The sequence below is a fragment of the Herpailurus yagouaroundi genome, unplaced genomic scaffold (assembly GCF_014898765.1).
Source record: "Herpailurus yagouaroundi ecotype Mexico unplaced genomic scaffold, PumYag 28, whole genome shotgun sequence".
NCBI classification, from domain to species: Eukaryota; Metazoa; Chordata; class Mammalia; order Carnivora; family Felidae; genus Herpailurus; species Herpailurus yagouaroundi.
The window spans coordinates 4,330,976-4,351,510 of record NW_024412376.1 but is presented as its reverse complement, the minus strand read 5'-3'; the positions used below and the strand labels follow the sequence as shown (position 1 = coordinate 4,351,510).

Below are 20,535 nucleotides of genomic sequence, written 5' to 3'. Positions count from 1 at the left end.
CTCAAAAAACAAACTGTAAGAGCACTTTTGACAGTCTGGCAGCCTGATCTAGGGAACACAGCAATGGCTTGGAAATCAAGATACCTCAGCTCTAGGGGCGCCTGGGTGGCTCAGTCGGTTAAGCATCCGACTTCAGCTCAGGTCACGATCTCGCGGTCCGTGAGTTCGAGCCCCGCGTGGGGCTCTGGGCTGATGGTTCAGAGCCTGGAGCCTGTTTCTGATTCTGTGTCTCCCTCTCTCTCTGCCCCTCCCCTGTTCATTCTCTGTCTCAAAAATAAATAAAAAACGTTAAAAAAAAATTTAAGATACCTCAGCTCTAGTCCTCACTCTGCCAATAATTAGTGGAGTGACAATAGACAGGGTTATCTATATGGTGTTCCTCAGTTTACTACTCTGTAAAATCAGTAAAAGTAGTAGTTCCTTCATAGGTAAAGTCACCCATTTTAGTAGAAGTTTCTCAAAAGATGGTTGATAAAGGTAGAGGGTTCAATCAAATACTCTGTTCAGACTCCTAAGTTTATTAATATCCACTACTTCATTTGTTAAAAATATATATGTCCTCCTTATTGTGGCTAAAGATTTCAAAAAATGATTAAATGTTATTTCTTAAAGTAAAGCAAAGCAGTTGTTTAGAATATGTTGTTCAGACCCCCTCTGAGGTTCTGATATGTATTTAGAGTCTTCCTCTGATCTCCAGTCACCACCAACCACTGAAATATCTGTCTAAAGGTGACTCACTTCCAGTTTTGTTTTTTTTTTTAATTTTTTTTTTCAACGTTTATTTATTTTTGGGACAGAGAGAGACAGAGCATGAACGGGGGAGGGGCAGAGAGAGAGGGAGACACAGAATCAGAAACAGGCTCCAGGCTCTGAGCCATCAGCCCAGAGCCCGACGCGGGGCTCGAACTCCCGGACCGCAAGATCGTGACCTGGCTGAAGTCGGAAGCTTAACCGACTGCGCCATCCAGGCGCCCCCACTTCCAGTTTTAATCATTCACTCCTTTGGGATAAAGACCCTGTTGTCAAAATTCATTTTGGACAAGATTACTGTCAGGATATTTGGAATCAGCCATAACCAAAGTACTAGCTCATTTCCCCTTTTCCAAAGGAGAACAAATTGTCTTTGGACTTAAAACCAATCTTTAAAACCAATTTTCTCTTACTACATGTGTGTAAAAAGAAAGGAGATTTTTTTTTTTCTTTTGTGATTCTGTTTGCCTGTTTGTTTTAGTCAGCAGTCTCTAATTGTTTACTCAACCTTGTGTCAGAGAAAGTTTATGGCATTCTGGAATTCAACCTCAGACCAAGGTTCTCCTCTGTTGCTGAGACACTGCAGAATTGCAGCAAGAAGATGCCATCCTGAAGCTCCCTCAGCCTGGGTCTTTGGTATATTTGGAATCATTGTCACTCAGGACTGGCTTTAGTGCAAATACTTCAGACAAAATTATGGAACCTCAAAGTCAGAATTTGAAGACAATACCATTATTATCTTTAGGAAGATTTCATATTTCTGAAGAGTATGGCTTTCTTCTGCCAAATCCTTTGGTAAGTATAGAACCTTGGACCAGGACAGAATAGGTTTCTCATGATGCTGATTTGTTCTCTCTTTTATCTGCTTAATTTATGTGGTCATTAGGGGAGATGCAATATAAATACCTGAGAAAGATGTTACAAATAAATCAACATGGAATTATGAAAAGAGAAAAGTGACAGCTACATACAGCACAGGATAGTTCAAATGGAATGTTTTAATGCCAGTTATTTTTAATAGATTGTCAATCAGTCCAGTAAACTTATTAGCAAATCTGGGTTACCAAGGAAAAGACAGAACTTAGAGATCAAGTAAGGGAGCAAATCAGTTTATCTTCACTTGCTAGTAGGAGTGCAGAAAGAACACAAAAAACCATGGGTACTTTCGGTGTTGGTAGGAAGAGTTAGATATTCACAGACATTGCTGAGAAGAGGAAGAAACCCGTGAGAACTAACAATACCCATTTTTGAATTCTACTGAAGGCACAGCTTATAATCCAATTTTGTTTCATCAGTTAACTCATTTTTTTTTAATGTTTATTTTTGAGAGAGCAAGAGAGATAGAATGTGAGTGGGGGAGGGACAGAGAGAGAAAGAGGGAGACACAGAATCTGAAGCAGGCTCCAGGCTCCGAGCTGTCAGCACAGATACGGAGCTTGAACCCACAAACTGTGAGATCATGACCTGAGCTGGAGTCAGACACTTAGCCAACTGCACCACCCAGGGCCCCCATCAGTGAACCCTTAACATTGTTTACTCTTTGTGGCTCAAAGCCTATTACGCTAAGACTGTAAGAGTTCTTAGAAGTCACCTGGTCCCACCTTCCTGCTTTTACATTTCAGCTGGTTGAAGTGCACAGGAAGTGGCTTGCCAAAGTCATTTTAGTGTCAAAAGCTGAACTAATACTCAGCACTGCTAACATCTTTTTTCTACTACATCATTGATAAGGGCCCAAACTACTCGGGTGAGAATCTAGGGGTCCAATACTGCGGCTTTTGTGATGACTTAATAGATCCAATTCTACACCTTCCCTGTAGGCCTAATTCATCTTTAACCACAATTAAAGAATACTCTGGAATTCAATGAACTTTTATTGAATACCTATTCTAATGCTTATTTATTTTTGATTGTTATTAGAAGAATATAGATGAAGATATCATCTATTCACTCTTCCCAAAAGCTCTCTGTAGAGCTGTTAGTTGAGAGAACAAGTCACAGATCTGCAAGTAACTTGAGCATTAGAAGTAATGACTTCAGGATGTTATGGAGAATAGGGTTGTAGCCCAGTGTACAGATTGCAATCTCTGACTGCAACTAGGGTGATTGTGGATCTGTATTTGCCAGGGACTGAAAGGGTTGTCAAGATGTGAGGCTTTCAGGGCTAAAGCAAGAAAGTCCTGGGCAAACCAGAACATGTCAGTCACTCTGACTTGCACTTACTAAATCTTGTACCCCTGTATAAATCACAAGCATTGCATGACCCCAGTTTTCACATGTAGTAGGGGAAGATCTGATGCCACTCCCCCTGGATTGTTGTGGAGCATGAGACACTTTAATAAATCCAGCGTAAGGAATAGAAGCAGTTCTTCGAACCCTCATTCCAGTGCTCACTGTGTGTGTAAAACTTGATTTGGGAATATTCCCATTGTCCCTGGTTCACAAGGAAAGAAAAGCCAATAGGCTAACACATTCTTATTGAGGTTAAATATTTACACTGAGCAGAGGAAAAATAATAATATAAAGTATGTAACTTTATAGAGCCATAATGATTGAGCTCCCCTCTTTGTTTCCTTTTTTATATATAAATAAGAACACTAGATGAGAAACAATAAAAGTTTCAAGGGCTTGTGATTGGTTCTGAGCCAGATCATGTCTGTCTTGTGATTTGGTTAATGGCTATCCCTTAGGAGAAATTTCCATTGCTGAGCTCATTATAAAAAATTCCCTGACAAACTGGGCCAACTTTATAATAGTCCTATGCTAGATTTATGAAAAGTGATTCTGTATTTCAGTTTTATTTTCATTTCCTCTCATTGGTGTGAAATTTTAAACAGCTCTGCTTCTGGGAAGAGGCGAGAGAAGGAAGTTTTCATCAGAATCTGCCCTGTAGTTGCTTCATTAGGAGGGGTTCTGTCACAGGTTGCATCAGTCAGCTAGCAGTGTTGATACTGATCACAAATTAGGAAATGTCTGTCACTGACATTGCCAAGGGCTCAAATAAGTTTTTCTTTCCTTTAGTATAAAGGCAAGTGATGGGAGAACTGTTCCTTCATGCCCTCTGGCCCAAAGATGCTCTTTCAGCAAGCTTAGTTGCTTCTATAAATATTTACTTCAAAGTGTTTCTTCAGAAAAAAGTCAAGCTAATGAATAAGCAAGCAAATATTGTGGCTTTAGGGGAGGGGCCTAGGTTAGTTTTCAGTGCTTTACCCCACTGTTTGTATCCACTCTCAAACATTTCCAGGGTCTAACGTTTCATTGTAGAAAATGTATACCTGTCAGACCCGTGTCCATAAATATGCCACAAAAATCCTTTGCCAGATCATGGGTCCTGTGCATGTGTATGTGTGTTTGGGTGGGGAGAGGTGGGAAGTAATTTTTCCTTAGATATAAACAATACAAGGAAATCAGTTTGGCAGAAAAACAGGAGTCTATGTACACAATAGATGGAGATCAGATTGGTGTGGAACTAAGATCTCCAATGTCAGGCTTGAGTTTAGATTTCACACATCTGGAAAATAATATAATGCAACAGGCATTTCAATGTTTTTCCCAAAAGACTGTTAAGTGCAGGGTGGGTTCGAACAGCTGTTGCTGAACTGCACACCAAAATCACTCAGGGAACTTTAAAAAATACTGAGGCCAGAACCTCAACCCAACGGTTAATTCCGAATCTCTAACCTAAATAACTCAGTGCTTGAAAATCATAAAATGCTTCGAGGACAGTGCAGGTTCAGGTTAGAGACAGGGGCCTACACTTGAGAGGCTGGCTATAGGTGTCATGGCTACAAGAAGCTCTGAGTAGAGCTTGGAAGTCATTTATATGCAAAAACAAAGAAAGAGGGAAATTTTAAGTGTGCCATGGAGCAGCAGACAAGGAATGATGCCATGGGGACACTGGGAACTGTATTCTTTATAGCAATCAAGTGACTACTTAGGAAAAAGAGATAGATATATCCTCTCCTGTAGAAATCCAAAGTCCTTGATAGAAGCAGTAGACTCCATGGGCACCTGGGTGGCTCAGTTGGTTAAGCATCCAACTGTTGGTTTCAGCTCAGGCCATGATCTCATGGGTTGTGAGTTTGAGCCTCGCATTGGGCTCCACACTGACAATATGGGGCCTACTTGGGATTCTCCGTCTCTCTGTCTCTCTTTCTCTGCCCCTTCCTTTCTTGTTCTATCTCTCTAAATAAATAAATAAATAAATAAATAAATAAACTTAAAAAAAAAGGAGGATTTGAGGCAGTGATGGTGATATAGTAGTGATAGAGACAAAGTGATCAGATTTCATAATAGTTAATGTAGATCAATAAAGAAAAACGTGTTTGGGGATAGGGAGGTTGGATGGGGTGTGGATTTCTGTGCCAAAATTAAGGAACTAAGAAAGTGAGTAAAGCCAAAGGAGAAATGTGCAGACAGAAATAAGGAAATAGGAGGAGCAAGAATAACCAAGACAGTCATCTGGAAACTGGAATTTAAACAATGAAACCACTTAGAGTTTTCTCACGCAGGACATCTCCGCTGTAGAGAAACATGACACAACATGAGATGAGCTGACGGGTCCTAAGAAAGAATGAAAAGATTGGCCATGGGAAAATACAAATATGCTAATTTCATTTAAATTGAGGCTCAGGGCATTTATTTGTTTCCCAGGTCTGCTGTAACAAAATTACCACAGTTTTGGTGACTTAAAACAATAGAAATGTATTCTTGCGGAGAGCTAAAGAGTAGAAGTCTGAATTCAGGGTGTTGGCAGGCTCAGTTTCCCTCCAATCATTCTACAGGAGGATCCCCACTGTCCTCTCCTTTCTTCCTGGGGCTCCAGGCATTCCATTTTCATGGCAGAATAACTCCAATCTTTGGGTCCATCTTTAGGTGGCCTTCTTTGTGGCTGTGTCTTCTTCCTCTTGACTATGTCTTCTCTTATAAGGACACTTGTTATTGGAACCACCCTAATCTAAGATGATTTCATCTTGCAATCAGTCATTAACCAAAAAAGACCCTTTTTTCCAAATGGGGTCACATTCAGTTTCCAAGGAGATCTCCCTTCCTTTCTCTCTCTCTGTCTTTGTCTCTCTCTCTGTCTCTTTTTTCTTTCTTGCCTTTTGGAGGAGGCATACATTAAATACACCATGGGGAGTGAGATGAAAAGATAGAATGTTAGAAGGAGGGAGGGGCCTGATCAACCAGAACTACAATTGCCCTAAGATTCCCAAATCTGACCACACAAGCATGGGAGGGTGAAGACAATGAAAAGCAGAGTCCAAGATATCAAAATATCAATGGGTCAAGGGACAGTTAAATATCACTGACCAGTTTTGTCAGCATAACGTTAGCTCATATTCACCAGTATGACCTTGATATTCTGAAGAAAAGGCAATCCTCTGCTGTAAAATTGTAGGTATGAGGTCAGAGGGAAGTTAGAATATGAAAAAACATTGTATGGGCAGTAATTATATGACCAGAGCTACATGGGAAAGGAGCCTCTTCTACATGAATTTAAAAGGATATGCTACAGGGGCGCCTGGGTGTCTCAGTCGGTTGAGCGTGTGACTTCGGCTCAGGTCATGATCTCGCAGTCTGTGAGTTCCAGCCCCGCATCGGGCTCTGTGCTGACAGCTCAGAGCCTGGAGCCTGCTTCAGATTCTGTGTCTCCCTCTCTTTCTGCCCCTTCCCTGCTCATGCTCTGTCTCTGTCTGTCTCAAAAACAAATAAAAAAAAAAAACATTAAAATAAATAAATAAATAAATAAATAAATAAATAAATGGTTATGCTACCATCATGTTTTGAAACTGTGGCCTTTGCAGTAGGAATTAGGGAGGAGGAGCAAGGACATACTTTTCAAAAACTCAATTTTGTGTTTTTATTCTCTGACTAGAAATAAAAAACAAAAATTTTACGTTGCGATAACTTACAATTGAAAGATATTTCCATAAAATCAGATTTCAGTTTCTTTTTTCATTTTTTCCAATGAAGTCTTTGTATCCTCAGGAAGTTATTATTCGGGGTTCATGATATTTCTTAATATTCTTCTTCTTCTTCTTCTTTTTTTTAAGAGAAAGAGAGAGAGTGTGTGCACGTGCATGAGTGGGGGAGGGACAGGAGAGAGAGAGAGAATCCTTTGCAGGGTCCACACTAAGCAGGCTCAATCAAGAGTCAGATGCCCAACTGACTGAGCCAACCAGGTGCCTTGTGATGTCTCTTCTCTAGACAATTCTAGTTAAGAAATAGTGCATAGTCAATAAGACAAATTCTAATTAATGGCACAGACAGATTCAACAATAGTCATACTGATTTGAGTTTGAATTCCAGCTGAAATTCTTATCAGTTTTAAACCTAACAAGTTATATTTAATCTCTTTGAACCTTATTTTCCCTATGTGAGGATAACACTTTATGGGTATGCTACAAGGATCAAAGTAAGAAAACCATACAAGTTAGATATGACTGCCCCTTATAATTTTGACACTCTGGTTTAAGTCTAGAACTCAATTCTAGACCAGCCTAGGCCATGGTCTTACTGACAACAGGATAAGTTATGACCATATAGCCCAGAATTTCTATTTTTTTTCCATATATGAAATTTATTGTCAAATTGGTTTCCATACAACACCCAGTGCTCATCCCAAAAGGTACCCTCCTCAATACCCATCACCCACCCTCACTTCCCTCTCACCCCCCATCAATCCTCAGTTTGTTCTCAGTTTTTAAGAGTCTCTTATGCTTTGGCTCTCTCCCACTCTAACCTCTTTTTTTTCCCCCTTCCCCTCCCCCATGGGTTTCTGTTAAGTTTCTCAGGATCCACATAAGAGTGAAAACATATGGTATCTGTCTTTCTCTGTATGGCTTATCTCACTTAGCATCACACTCTCCAGTTCCATACACGTTGCTACAATGGGCCATATTCCATTCTTTCTCATTGCCACGTAGTACTCCATTGTGTATATAAACCACAATTTCTTTATCCATTCATCAGTTGATGGACATTTAGGCTCTTTCCATAATTGGGCTATTGTTGAGAGTGCTGCTATAAACATTGGGGTACAAGTGCCCGTATGCATTAGCACTCCTGTATCCCTTAGGTAAATTTCTAGCAGTGCTACTGCTGGGTCATAGGGTAGATCTATTTTTAATTTTTTGAGGAAGCTCCACACTGTTTTCCAGAGCGGCTGCACCAGTTTACTTTCCCACCAACAGTGCAAGAGGGTTCCCGTTTCTCCACATCCTCTCCAGCATCTATAGTCTCCTGATTTGTTCATTTTGGCCACTCTGACTGGTGTGAGGTGTTATCTGAGTGTGGTTTTGATTTGTATTTCCCTGATGAGGAGCGACTTTGAGCATCTTTTCATGTGCCTGTTGGCCGTCCGGATGTCTTCTTTGCAGAAGTGTCTATTCGTGTTTTCTGCCCATTTCTTCACTGGGTTATTTGTTTTTTGGGTGTGGAGTTTGGTGAGCTCTTTATAGATTTTGGATACTAGCCCTTTGTCCGATATGTCATTTGCAAATATCTTTTCCTATTCCGTTGGTTGCCTTTTAGTTTCATTGATTGTTTCCTTTGCTGTGCAGAAGCTTTTTATCTTCATGAGGTCCCAGTAGTTCATTTTTGCTTTTAATTCCCTTGCCTTTGGGGATGTGTCAAGTAAGAAATTGCTACGGCTGAGGTCTGAGAGGTCTTTTCCTGCTTTCTCCTCTAGGGTTTCGATGGTTTCTGTCTCACATTCAGGTCCTTTATCCATTTTGAGTTTATTTTTGTGAATGGTGTGAGAAAGTGGTCTAGTTTCAATCTTCTGCATGTTGCTGTCCAGTTCTCCCAGCACCATTTGTTAAAAAGACTGTCTTTTTTCCATTGGATATTCTTTCCTGCTTTGTCAAAGATTAGTTGGCCATACGTTTGTGGGTCTAGTTCTGGGGTTTCTATTCTATTCCATTGGTCTATGTGTCTGTTTTTGTGCCCATACCATGCTGTCTTGATGATTACAGCTTTGTAGTAGAGGCTAAAGTCTGGGATTGTGATGCCTCCTGCTTCGGTCTTCTTCAAAATTACTTTGGCTATTCGGGGCCTTTTGTGGTTCCATATGAATTTTAGGATTGCTTGTTCTAGCTTCGAGAAGAATGCTGGTGCAATTTTGATTGGGATTGCATTGAATGTGTAGATAGCTTTGGGTAGTATTGACATTTTGACAATATTTGTTCTTTCAATTCATGAAAATGGAATGTTTTTTCATTTCTTTATGTCTTCTTCAATATCCTTCATAAGCTTTCTATAGTTTTCAGCATACAGATCTTGTACATCTTTGGTTACATTTATCCCTAGGTATTTTATGCTTCTAGGTGCGATTATGAATGGCATCAGTTTCTTTATTTGTTTTTCTGTTGCTTCATTATTAGTGTATAAGAATGAAACTGACTTCTGTACATTGATTTTGTACCCTGTGGCTTTGCTGAATTCATGTATCAGTTCTAGCAGACTTTTGGTGGAATCCATCTGATTTTCCATGTATAATATCATGTCATCTGCAAAAAGTGAAGCTTAACTTCATCTTTACCAATTTTGATGCCTTTGATTTCCTTTTGTCATCTGATTGCTGATGCTAGAACTTCCAACACTATGTTAAACAACAGAGATGAGAGTGGACATCCCTGTCATGTTCCAGATCTCAGGTAAAAAAGCTCTGCTTTTCCCCATTAAGGATGATGTTAGCTGTGGGCTTTTCATAAATGGCTTTTATGATCTTTAAGTATGTTCCTTCTATCCCGACTTTCTCAAGGGTTTTTATTAAGAAAGGATGCTGCATTTTGTCAAATGCTTTTTCTGCATAGATTGACAGGATCATATGGTTCTTCTCTTTTTTTTTTGTTAATGTGAGGTATCACGTTGATTGACTTGTGAATGTTGAACCAGCCCTGCATCCCAGGAATGAATCCCACTTGATCATGGTGAACAATTCTTTTTATATGCTGTTGAATTCGATTTGCTAGTATCTTATTGAGAATTTTTGCATCCATATTCATCAGGGATATTGGCCTGTAGTTCTCTTTTTTTACTGAGTCTCTGTCTAGTTTAGGAATCAAAGTAATACTGGATTCATAGAATGAGTCTGGAAATTTTCCTTCCCTTTCTATTTCTTGGAATAGCTTGAGAAGGATAGGTATTATCTCTGCTTTAAACGTCTAGTAGAACTCCCCTGGGAAGCCATCTGGTCCAGGACTCTTATTTGTTGGGAGATTTTTGATAACTGATTCAATTTCCTCACTGGTTATGGGTCTGTTCGAGCTTTCTATTTCCTCCTGATTGAATTTTGGAAGTGTGTGGGTGTTCAGGAATTTGTCCATTTCTTCCAGGTTGTCCAGTTTGATGACATATAATTTTTCATAGTATTCCCTGATAATTTCTTGTATTTATAAGGGATTGGTTGTAGTAATTCCATTTTCATTCATGATTTTACCTATTTGGGTTATCTCCCTTTTGTTTTTGAGAAGCCTGGCTAGAGGTTTATCAATTTAGTTTATTTTTTCAAAACACCAACTCTTGGTTTCATTGATCTGCTCTACAGTTTTTTTTAGATTCTATATTTTTTATTTCTGCTCTGATCTTTATTATTTCTCTTCTTCTGCTGGGTTTAGGCTGTCTTTGCTGTTCTGCTTCTATTTCCTTTAGGTGTGCTGTTAGATTTTGAATTTGGGATTTTTCTTGTTTCTTGAGATAGGCCTGGATTGCTATGTATTTTCCTCTCAGGACTGCCTTTGCTGCATCCCAAAGCATTTGGATTCTTGTATTTTCATTTTTGTTTGTTTCCATGTATTTTTAAATTTCTTCTCTAATTGCCTGGTTGACCCATTCATTCTTTAGTAGAGTGTTCTTTAACCTCGTGTTTTTGGAGGTTTTCCAGACTTTTTCTGTGGTTGATTTCAAGCTTCATAGCATTGTGGTCTGAAAGTATGCATGGTATGATTTCAATTCTTGTATACTTATGAAGGGCTGTTTTGTGACCCAGTATGTGTTCTATCCTGGAGAATGTTCCATGTGCACTCGAGAAGAAAGTATATTCTGTTGCTCTGGGATGCAGAGTTCTAAATATATCTGTCAAGTCCATCTGATCCAATGTCTCATTCAGGGCCCTTGTTTCTTTATTGACCGTGTGTCTAGATGATCTATCCATTGTTGTAAGTGGGGTGTTAAAGTCCCCTTAATTATCACATTCTTATCAATAAGGTTACTTATGTTTGTGAGGAAGTGTTTTATATATTTGGGGGCTCCTGTATTCAGTGCATAGACATTTATAATTGTTAGCTCTTCCTGATGGATAGACCCTGTAATTATGATATAATGCCCTTCTTCATCTCTTGTTACAGCCTTTAATTTAAAGTCTAGTGTGTCTGATATAAGTATGGCTACTCCAGCTTTCTTTTGACTTCCAGTAGCATGATAGATTGTTCTCCATCCCCTCACTTTCAATCTGAAGGTGTCCTCAGGTCTAAAATGAGTCTCTTGTAGACAGCAAATAGATAGGTCTTGTTTTTTTATCCATTCTGATACCCTATGTCTTTTGGTTGGTGCATTTAGTCCATTTACGTTCAGTGTTATTATAGAAAGATATGGGTTTAGAGTCATTGTGATGTCTGTAGGTTTCATGTTTGTAGCGATGTCTCTGGTACTTTGTCTCACAGGGTCTCCCTTAGGATCTCTTGGAGGGCTGGTTTAGTGGTGACGAATTCCTTCAGTTTTTGTTTGTTTGGGAAGACCTTTATCTCTCCTTCTATTCTAAATGACAGACTTGCTGGATAAAGGATTCTCGGCTGCATATTTTTTCTGTTTATCACGTTGAAGATTTCCTGCCATTCCTTTCTGGCCTGCCAAGTTTCAGTAGAGAGATCCGTCATGAGTCTTATCAGTCTCCCTTTATATGCTAGAGCACGTTTATCCCTAGCTGCTTTGAGAATTTTCTCTTTATCCTTGTATTTTGCCAGTTTCACTATGATATGTCATGCAGAATTTCGAATCAGGTTACATCTGAATGGAGTTCTCTGTGCCTCTTGGATTTCAATACCTTTTTCCTTCCCAGTTCAGGGAAGTTCTCAGCTATGAATTCTTCAAGTACCCCTTCAGCATCTTTCCCTCTCTCTTCCTCATCTGGAATACGAATTATGCGTATATTATTTCTCTTTAGTGCATCACTTTGTTCTCTAATTTTCACCTCCATACTCCTGGATTTTTTTATCTCTCTTTTTCTCAGCTTCCTCTTTTTCCATAACTTTATCTCATAGTTCCCCTATTCTCTCCTCTGCCTCTTCACTCCGAGCCGCGGTCACTTCCATTTTATTTTGCAGCTCATTTATAGCATTTTTTAGCTCCTCCTGGCTGTTCCTTCATCCCTTGATCTCTGTAGCAATAGATTCTCTGCTGTCCTCTATTCTGTTTTCAAGCCCAGCGATTAATTTTATGACTATTATTATAAATTCACTTTCTGTTACATTGTTTAAATCCTTTTTGATCAGTTCGTTAGCTGTCGTTATTTCCTGGAGATTCTTTGGAGGGGAATTCTTCTGTTTTGTCGTTTTGGATAGTCCCTGGAGTGGTGTGGAACTGCGGGGCACTTCCCGTGTGCAGTCTTGAATAACTGAGTTGGTGGGCGGGGCCACAGTCAGACCTGATGTCTGCCCGCAGCCCACCACTGGGGCCACCATCAGACTGGTGTGTACTTTCTCTTCCCCTCTCCTAGGGGCAGGATTCACTGTGGGGTGGCGTGGCCCCTCTGGGCTACTGGCAGTGCACCACTACTGCCGGGCTTGTGGTGCTGGGGATCTGGCATATTATCTGGGGTGGATCGGCAAGGTGCATGGGGTCCGGACGGGCAGGCTCAGCTTGCTTATCCTTAGGTGATCTGCTTCAGGAGGGGCCCTGCATCACTGGGAGGGAGTCAGACCCACTGCCACCACCGGAGGGATGGATCCGCAGAAGCACAGCATTGGGTGTTTGTGCGGTGCAAGTAAGTTCTCTGACAGGAACTGGTTCCCTTTGGGATTTTGGCTGGGGGATGGGCGAGGGAGATGCCTTTTTTCCCTGCCAGGCTGTTCTCTGTCATCCAGGGCTCAACATCTCTTTCTCCCTTTGTCCTCCAGCCTTACCGCTCTCCGAGCAGAGCTGTTAACTTATAACTTCCCAGATGTTAAGTCCCACTTGCTGTCCAAACACACTCCGTCCGACCCCTCCACTTTTGCAAGCCAGACTCGGAGGCTCTGCTTTGCCTTAGGGCTGGCCCTCTGCCCCTGCTCCCTCCTGCCAGTCTGTGTAGTGCGCACAGCCTCTCCGCACTTCCTACCCTCTTCCGCGGGCCTCTTGTCTGCGCTTGACTCCGGAGAATCTGTTCTGCTAGTCTTCTGGTGGTTTTCTGGGTTATTTAGGCAGGTGTAGATGGAATCTAAGTGATCAGCAGGACGTGGTGAGCCTAGCATCCTCCTACGCCACCATCTTCTTCTTAGGTAGCCCAGAATTTCTAAATCATGAACAATTTGAAATAGAATATTTAATCCCATTTCATACAATAATTATGCCAATATTTAGCAAACTATGTGTCTTAATTTGATTTTGAAACATGATTACCCTGAATATCTTCCAACTACTTTTACTAATATTTTATGGCTTTATTATTGATCAAATGTTTCAATTATATACTCAGGTTAATAAGTCCCATAAATTGACAATCCAATGTTTGATATTTGACTTTACATTTATTTTTACTGTTTATATATTATTAATCTTTAGGAATTGGGGAACTACTGAAGTATGATGGTTCATCATTAGCCAAAATAAATGATTTTTTGAAAAATATATTCTAAGTGTTGTTATTTATTTATTTATTTATTTTTAATTTTTTTCAACGTTTTTTATTTATTTTTGGGACAGAGAGAGACAGAGCATGAACGGGGGAGGGGCAGAGAGAGAGGGAGACACAGAATCGGAAACAGGCTCTAGGCTCAGAGCCATCAGCCCAGAGCCCGATGCGGGGCTCGAACTCACAGACTGGGAGATCGTGACCTGGCTGAAGTCGGACGCTTAACTGACTGTGCCACTCAGGCGCCCCACTAAGTGTTGTTATTTTATTACTAAATTAATAGAAGCATATTAATATTAATATTAATAGCATATTAATAATAAAATATTAATATTTGATATAAATATCAAAAAATTTAAAAATTAGTTATGCTTAATAATATAATTTTAATGGTTGCATCAGATTCCATTTGCATGATATAACACTGAAATTTAAACAACATTGGACATATTGGTCAATTTCAATTTCCTCTCACTATTAATAAAACTGATATGTAAAACTTTTGTGTCTATTCCACTCTTGATAGTTTAATTCAAACCAAACCATTTGCCAAAAAGTCACTATCTTGTTCCTGAAAATAACTTGCCAGCATTAGCTAAGTTAGAACCCTTTCTCATCATTCTTTCTAACCTCCAACGATTTGTGCTCTCTAGTGTCAAATTAATGACTCTCTGGATTTACTATTCTCTCATTTTTTTTTTTTTGCTGGTATTTTATTCATTGTTTAAATTTAGTGAGTATTTTGTCACTACTTTTTACATTTAAGGGCACTTAGATAGATGCTTAGAATACAATAGGAGACCAAAACAAAAGATTTGAGGACTCTAGATGACTAATTAGCTTAGTGCCAATTAAAAGCTATAGTCTGTATTATTTAGCTAGTGTTGATTATGGGAAATGAATATGCTCCCTTTCTAGGTGGAGAGAGGGGCCAGAGAAGGTAAACTGCTTTCTATGGTAGCTGCTATCCATAGCTACTCAGCTTCAGCCTCAAATCTATTTATCTGTTCCTCAAGGGGGGGGGGGGGGAGAAAGAAAAAGAAAAGAAAAGAAAATAGTTATTGTTAAGTACCATTTCCTTAGAAGGCATTTTAGCCATCATTTACTTATACTTTGATTTATCTTCCAGCAGCTTATGAAAATATTCTCTCCAAACATCTTCTGTATTATTTTTCTAGGTTTTCCTAATTCCATGCATAATAATTTTCTTTTATTTTATTAAAAAAATTTTTTTTAATGTTTATTTATTTTGAGAGAGAGACACAATGTGAGCAGGGGAGTGGAGGAGAGAGAGGGAGACACAGAATCTGAAGCAGGCTCCAGGCTCAGAGCCTTATGTGAGGCTTGAACTCACAAATGGTGAGATCATGACCTGAGCTGAAGTAGGATGCTTAACCGACTGAGACACCCAGGCGCCCCTTGCATAATAATTTTCTAATGTTAAAATATACTTACAGCAGTGCTCAAAATTGATTGGTCTTGTAATATACTATTGAATCAATTTGATAATATTTTCTTTAAGGATTATCCTTTTGTATTCATAAATAACAGTAGTGTTATTCTTTCAAGGACTACTCCTGAGGTTATATTATCTTCATAAGAGGCACTCCATGCAGGGCACCTGGATGGCTCAGTTGGTTGAGCATCTGACTTCAGCTCAGGTCAGGATCTCATGGTCAGTGAGTTCGAGCCCCATGTCAGGCTCTGTGCTGACAGCTCAGGGCCTAGAGCCTGCTTCAGATTCTGTGTCTCTCTGTCTCTCTGTCCCTCCCCCACTCATGCTCTGTCTTTCTCTCAAAAATAAGTAAACATTTAAAAGATTAAGAAAAAAAAAGATGCATTTGATGCTGTCTCATTTAAAAAAAATTTTTTTTAATGTTTATTTATTTCTGAGACAGGGAGAGGCAGAGCATGAGTGGGGGAGGGGCAGAGAGAGAGGGAGACACACAGAATCTGAAGCAGGCTCCAGGCTCTGAGCTGTCAGCACAGAGTCTGACACGGGGCTTGAACTCACAAACTGTGAGATCATGACCCCAACCGAAGTCAGTCGCTCTACCAACTGAACAACACAGGCACCCCAATGCTGTCTCATTTTTAATATGCTCTGGAACAGAAAATATATTACAATTCTCAAGACTGAAGAAATTTTATGTAGTAAGTTTTTAATTACATTTTCCATTGTTTCTACACTTCTAGATTTAGAAAATTATCTTTTACAGTTTTCCAAATGGTGATTGAATTCAGATTTTCAAATGTATTAACAAAATACATTTATACCATTCTCCTATATTCATTAAGAGCTGAGTTTTTCTTGTTTCCTATTATAATCCCTTTATAATATATAATAATAATATAATAGTAGTAATTACTATTTAGTAAGTATTTGCTTGGTACATGGCCTGTATTGATCTTAACTACATTTTTCTCACCTGAGCCTCACAATAATATTCACTATTCACAAATAATTCATTTGAGAATGAGTGGATTCAGCTTTATCTCTGAAACGTATCTCCTAGCTATCCACCCTACTATAATCCACCATTATTTCCCCTGTTTCCTTCTGGGTTCTCCCTGCCTCCCACCCCCTCCCCCCCCCACACACCTTCTACCTTGTCTCATTTCCACTTTTGCCCAGCTGTATAACACTCTGCACAGCAGTCAGAATGACTTTTTGAAACAAAAATCCAACCACATCATTCTTCTCTTTAAAACTCTCACTGCTCTTTAGAACAAAACCAAATATTTTAATGTAGCCTATGAGGCCCCTCACACTGCTCACCTATCTCTTCAAAGCCATCTGGTCTTTCTTTCACCTCACTTCACTTTACTGAAATATCATGTGAATTTCTTTCCATTGAAACTTAAATCTTTTATTTCACTTAAGACCATCTGCTTTAAATTCTAATCTGTCTGATAGTTTACATTCTAATTTTTACAGTAATATTGTCACCTAACTTTGTTGATATTTTCCTGGTTTATTTCTACTCAGACTTTTATTTTTAAACTTTCTGTGTTATTTTCTTAACCAGAAGTTTTAGTTAACCAAAGTGCTAGTCTAACAAAGATTTTATCATTTCTATAAAATGGTTTATTTTAAAAGCCTATTCTATTTCACATTATAAATGTGTTAAGAAAAATTATTCATAATAAAGCAAAAGGATGGCTGTGTATTCATTTAATACCATCCTGGAGCTCTAACAGTCTCACCTAAGTATTATGTAATCATCCAAGGAATGTCCTTTTGTTTGATATGCTACATACTACTGATTATGGCCCAGTCTGTAAAGTTACATATCAATTTGGAGATGTTTGTACAAAAGAAGCTTCTATTGAATTCTGGTGAGTATAAGATATACCCTTAAAGTAATGATTGTACTGCCTTATAGGACATTAACTGGATTATGGTTATTATTAAACATAGTGATTTGATTTCATGTCCTTAAAAAAAAAAAAAACTCTGTAAATACCTAGTTTAACAAGTGTGTTTGAAGCAACTTTACCTCTTGCTGATTTCTTTATTGATGAACCAAATATATTTTGGACATACATTCTATATTTATATGAGTAAATTTTTAACTTTTTGAAAATTATACTGTGACAGATGTGAAAGTCTAGCAAAAGAATAACATAAAATAGGAAATGGGGCTTCATAAAGGAAGGAAGGCCAAAGATTTGATCATTTTTGGCCTTCCCACTTCTGGATCATCTAATTATTGGGAAAAGGGAAAGAAACACAAGCAAAGTTTCTTTCAAATTTCTACCCAGTCACACCCATCCCCCTGCCTGCTATTCTCTATGTGTTTACACTGAGGAGGTATTAAGTACACTGAACTCTGAATCAGAAGAGGTTTGACTCAGCCACTGACCGGATGTGTGACCTCAGGAAAGTAGAAATTCATCCAACATCTTTGGGCTCTATTTCAAGATGGAAATGAGATACTATGTTCTAACCCATAACACATAATATACAAATGTAGATAGAGTCAAGATGTAAGCATCAACGATAACTAGAAAGAGCCTAAAGGAAATATTGTTAGATGGGAAGAACTTTCTAAACATAATGTAAAACCCAATGACATAAATGAAAATATTGGTTCATTTGACTACTCTTTTGTGAATGGCTATTTTACATGCGTGCACAAAATGCAATGATCAAAGCATATGGAAAGATACTCAAACTCGTTAATAATCATGAAATTGTAAATGTATACAATATTATGATAGGATATACAATTTCTGGAAAACCACACAAGAAATTTGCAGGGTTTGTCATTACTAGATGGGAGGATGAGAATTAGGGTACTTTTCTTTCGATCTTATAAATTTTTCTTTTTTGGCTCTTTTGACATAAACATTGATTATATTATTTTTAATCATCATTTCTAAAAGAGGTATATTTCCTGGGAAGTTATTTTAATAAGTTCATTAAATATTAAAACAATTATAGAATTTTAATGCAACAATATAATACATTTCTTATGTTAAAAGCATAACAAAACAAAACAAAGTTTGGTAATGCTCAGTGTTCCTAGAATCATAAATAAGCTGGCACTCCCATTATATATCACATGCTATAATTACAATTATGAATTCATGTTATGTTTCTGTGAGAAAATCAAAAAGTAGTTTTCAACTTTCCACATGCAGAATCTTTAATCAAGCCAATCCACTTTTATAAATTTGTCCTAATAAGAAGAAAACATCCAAAAATACATGTATATGGGTGACTGTTTCAGATTTGTTAATACTGAAAAATTAAAAACAATTAGTAATATCTATTAATAGAATACTGGAATACCATAAAAGATTTATTTATTTATTTATTTATTTATTTATTTATTTATTTATTTATTTCATTTTATTTATTCCAGTTTGAAACCATAGTTTATTTTTAATGTAGCTCAAAATCTAATAACTGTATATTTTAAAACAGAAAAAAACCTCCTTTAGTTGTCCTTCTTATAGCATTGTTAGCACAAGAAAAAATAAAACACTTCTGGTTTACAAATGATACTGAGTCTTTATGAAAATGAAGGTACTTTATATTTATGGAACTTAAAAGCACAGGACATATTTTTAGAAGACCAAATTTACTTTGACCCATTTATAGTAATATTTGCAGTGTTAGAATGTACTTAAGTAATATATAATTAGGTCAATAAAATAAGGAATCCAAAAGAAACTGGTCTTCTTGAATTATTCACAGCACACATTAGAAACCTTGAGAGAGAACACACACTAGCAACAACGAGAAAACACCAGCAAGCTCAAAGGCGAGTTTGTATGCCGAGTATTTGTAAAAGGTTTAATAAGTATACAGCTTTTCTCGCTTATATAACAGATGCATTTCTATCTGCTTGTGTACAGCGAAGGATAAGAACCTGAATCAACTTACTTATGATTTCAGAAATGTGTTACTTCAGAAATGTATTCCATGAAATTTTCTTCACTGCTCCTACCACTGATTCTTCAAAAAATCAAAGTACACAAGTTCTCATCCCTTGGAACTGTTTTTAAAAACCAGTGCTTTAAATTGAAAGATAGGTAGAAACCTAGCATTCCTGGTACAGCACCTGGACTTAATCTTAATTAAAGTAAGAGTTAAATGTACAACAGAAAACCTATCATTTCTTTATCCTTGGAGGAGAGGGATGGAGAAAAAGGAGGGGGGGCATTTAAGAGCTGAGTAGGAGTAACAATAACTCATGATACCATCAACTCCACGATGAAGAACCATGGATCTCATCAATTTTATAATTCATGTTGGATCAAGAACTTTAGTTAACCTCTATGTATATTAATGAATTCAAACCTCATGCTCTCCAAAATATAAAGATGAATAATGTGAGATAAACTTGAACTGCAACAGGTATTTCCTAAGTAGAGGACCAAACACCAAAGGGAATCCCTCCTTCCAACATTTTTTGATATGGTAAGATTTCACTGAAGTGGAAATTCTAACACTTAAATGTGAAATCTCTTGGCCAAGTAAGGAATTACAGCTCTTATGGGTATTACCTTATGTAATCACTATATGTGTTACATATTAAATTAAACCCAGAATTATATGCTTACACAGTTATGCTGGAAATGATAATAATAGATGGTACCAGTGAAAAAAAAGGACTATCTTTAACCCCAAAAGAGTAAGGGGGTGAGGAAGTGAAAACAAATAGAAAGCCCACAGAGAGATGGACATTTTCTGACCAGAAAAGGTCATTCTAAACACAGAAAAATAAAAAGAAAAGTATTTCCTTATTTCCCCAGAGTGGAAATAATGTGAAACATTTATTTTATGTATCAGACAAGAACACAGCTTACAGTTCTATACCTCTCCAAACTTACAGTTTCCAAACTGGGCTGGGTCTTATAAATTATTTTAATATAGGGTAATATACATAAAATAATACATAATAACATGTTGTATTGTTTGTGTTTGTATTTTTATGTTTAATTTCCTGTTCCTTCTCCCCCCCATAATTTAACACCAACCCCTTTTTTCAAGTCATAGAACCTGATTTTTCACTACCATCTGGTGAGAAATTAAATTCATAAAAAGCAAATTCCCTCAAATTCCAGAGTTTCTCCTTCTATCACTCCAAAACCAGATGCTCCATTTGGGCTCCTACTCCCCTTCTCCCCTTCCTTTGTGACATTTTGCCTGCAATTACTCCTGTCTGTCCTTTATCTTCAATCTCTTCCTTTTGCAATATGAGACTAAAGTGCTCAACGTTCTCATTTGAAAATTGAGATAGCTGTCAGACCCAAAATGCCTGCGTGCTAATGCCCTTGACTCTCCTAACAACAGTAATTTACGCTTTTGGTCTCTATGTTCTCACTTCCTCAACGCACTAAAATCTGAACCCTGCTTCCATGACCCTGACCTAATTCTCTATGTCATATATACAGGAGACTGATATACATGAGTGACTTCTTAATTTTTTTCAATGGGGACA

At 38.0% G+C, this 20,535-nt stretch overlaps 1 protein-coding gene across 1 annotated transcript in view; it reads left to right on the top strand.

Moving 5' to 3' along the window:
• The first annotated feature begins 1,284 nt into the window (after positions 1-1,284).
• IDO2 (indoleamine 2,3-dioxygenase 2) overlaps positions 1,285-20,535 on the top strand; it is a 64,958-nt gene continuing 45,707 nt past the window's right edge. The window contains exon 1 of the mRNA XM_040490377.1: positions 1,285-1,545. Within this exon, the coding sequence (XP_040346311.1) occupies positions 1,447-1,545 (99 nt within the window). The 5' untranslated portion in view covers positions 1,285-1,446. The remainder of the gene's footprint in view (positions 1,546-20,535) is intronic.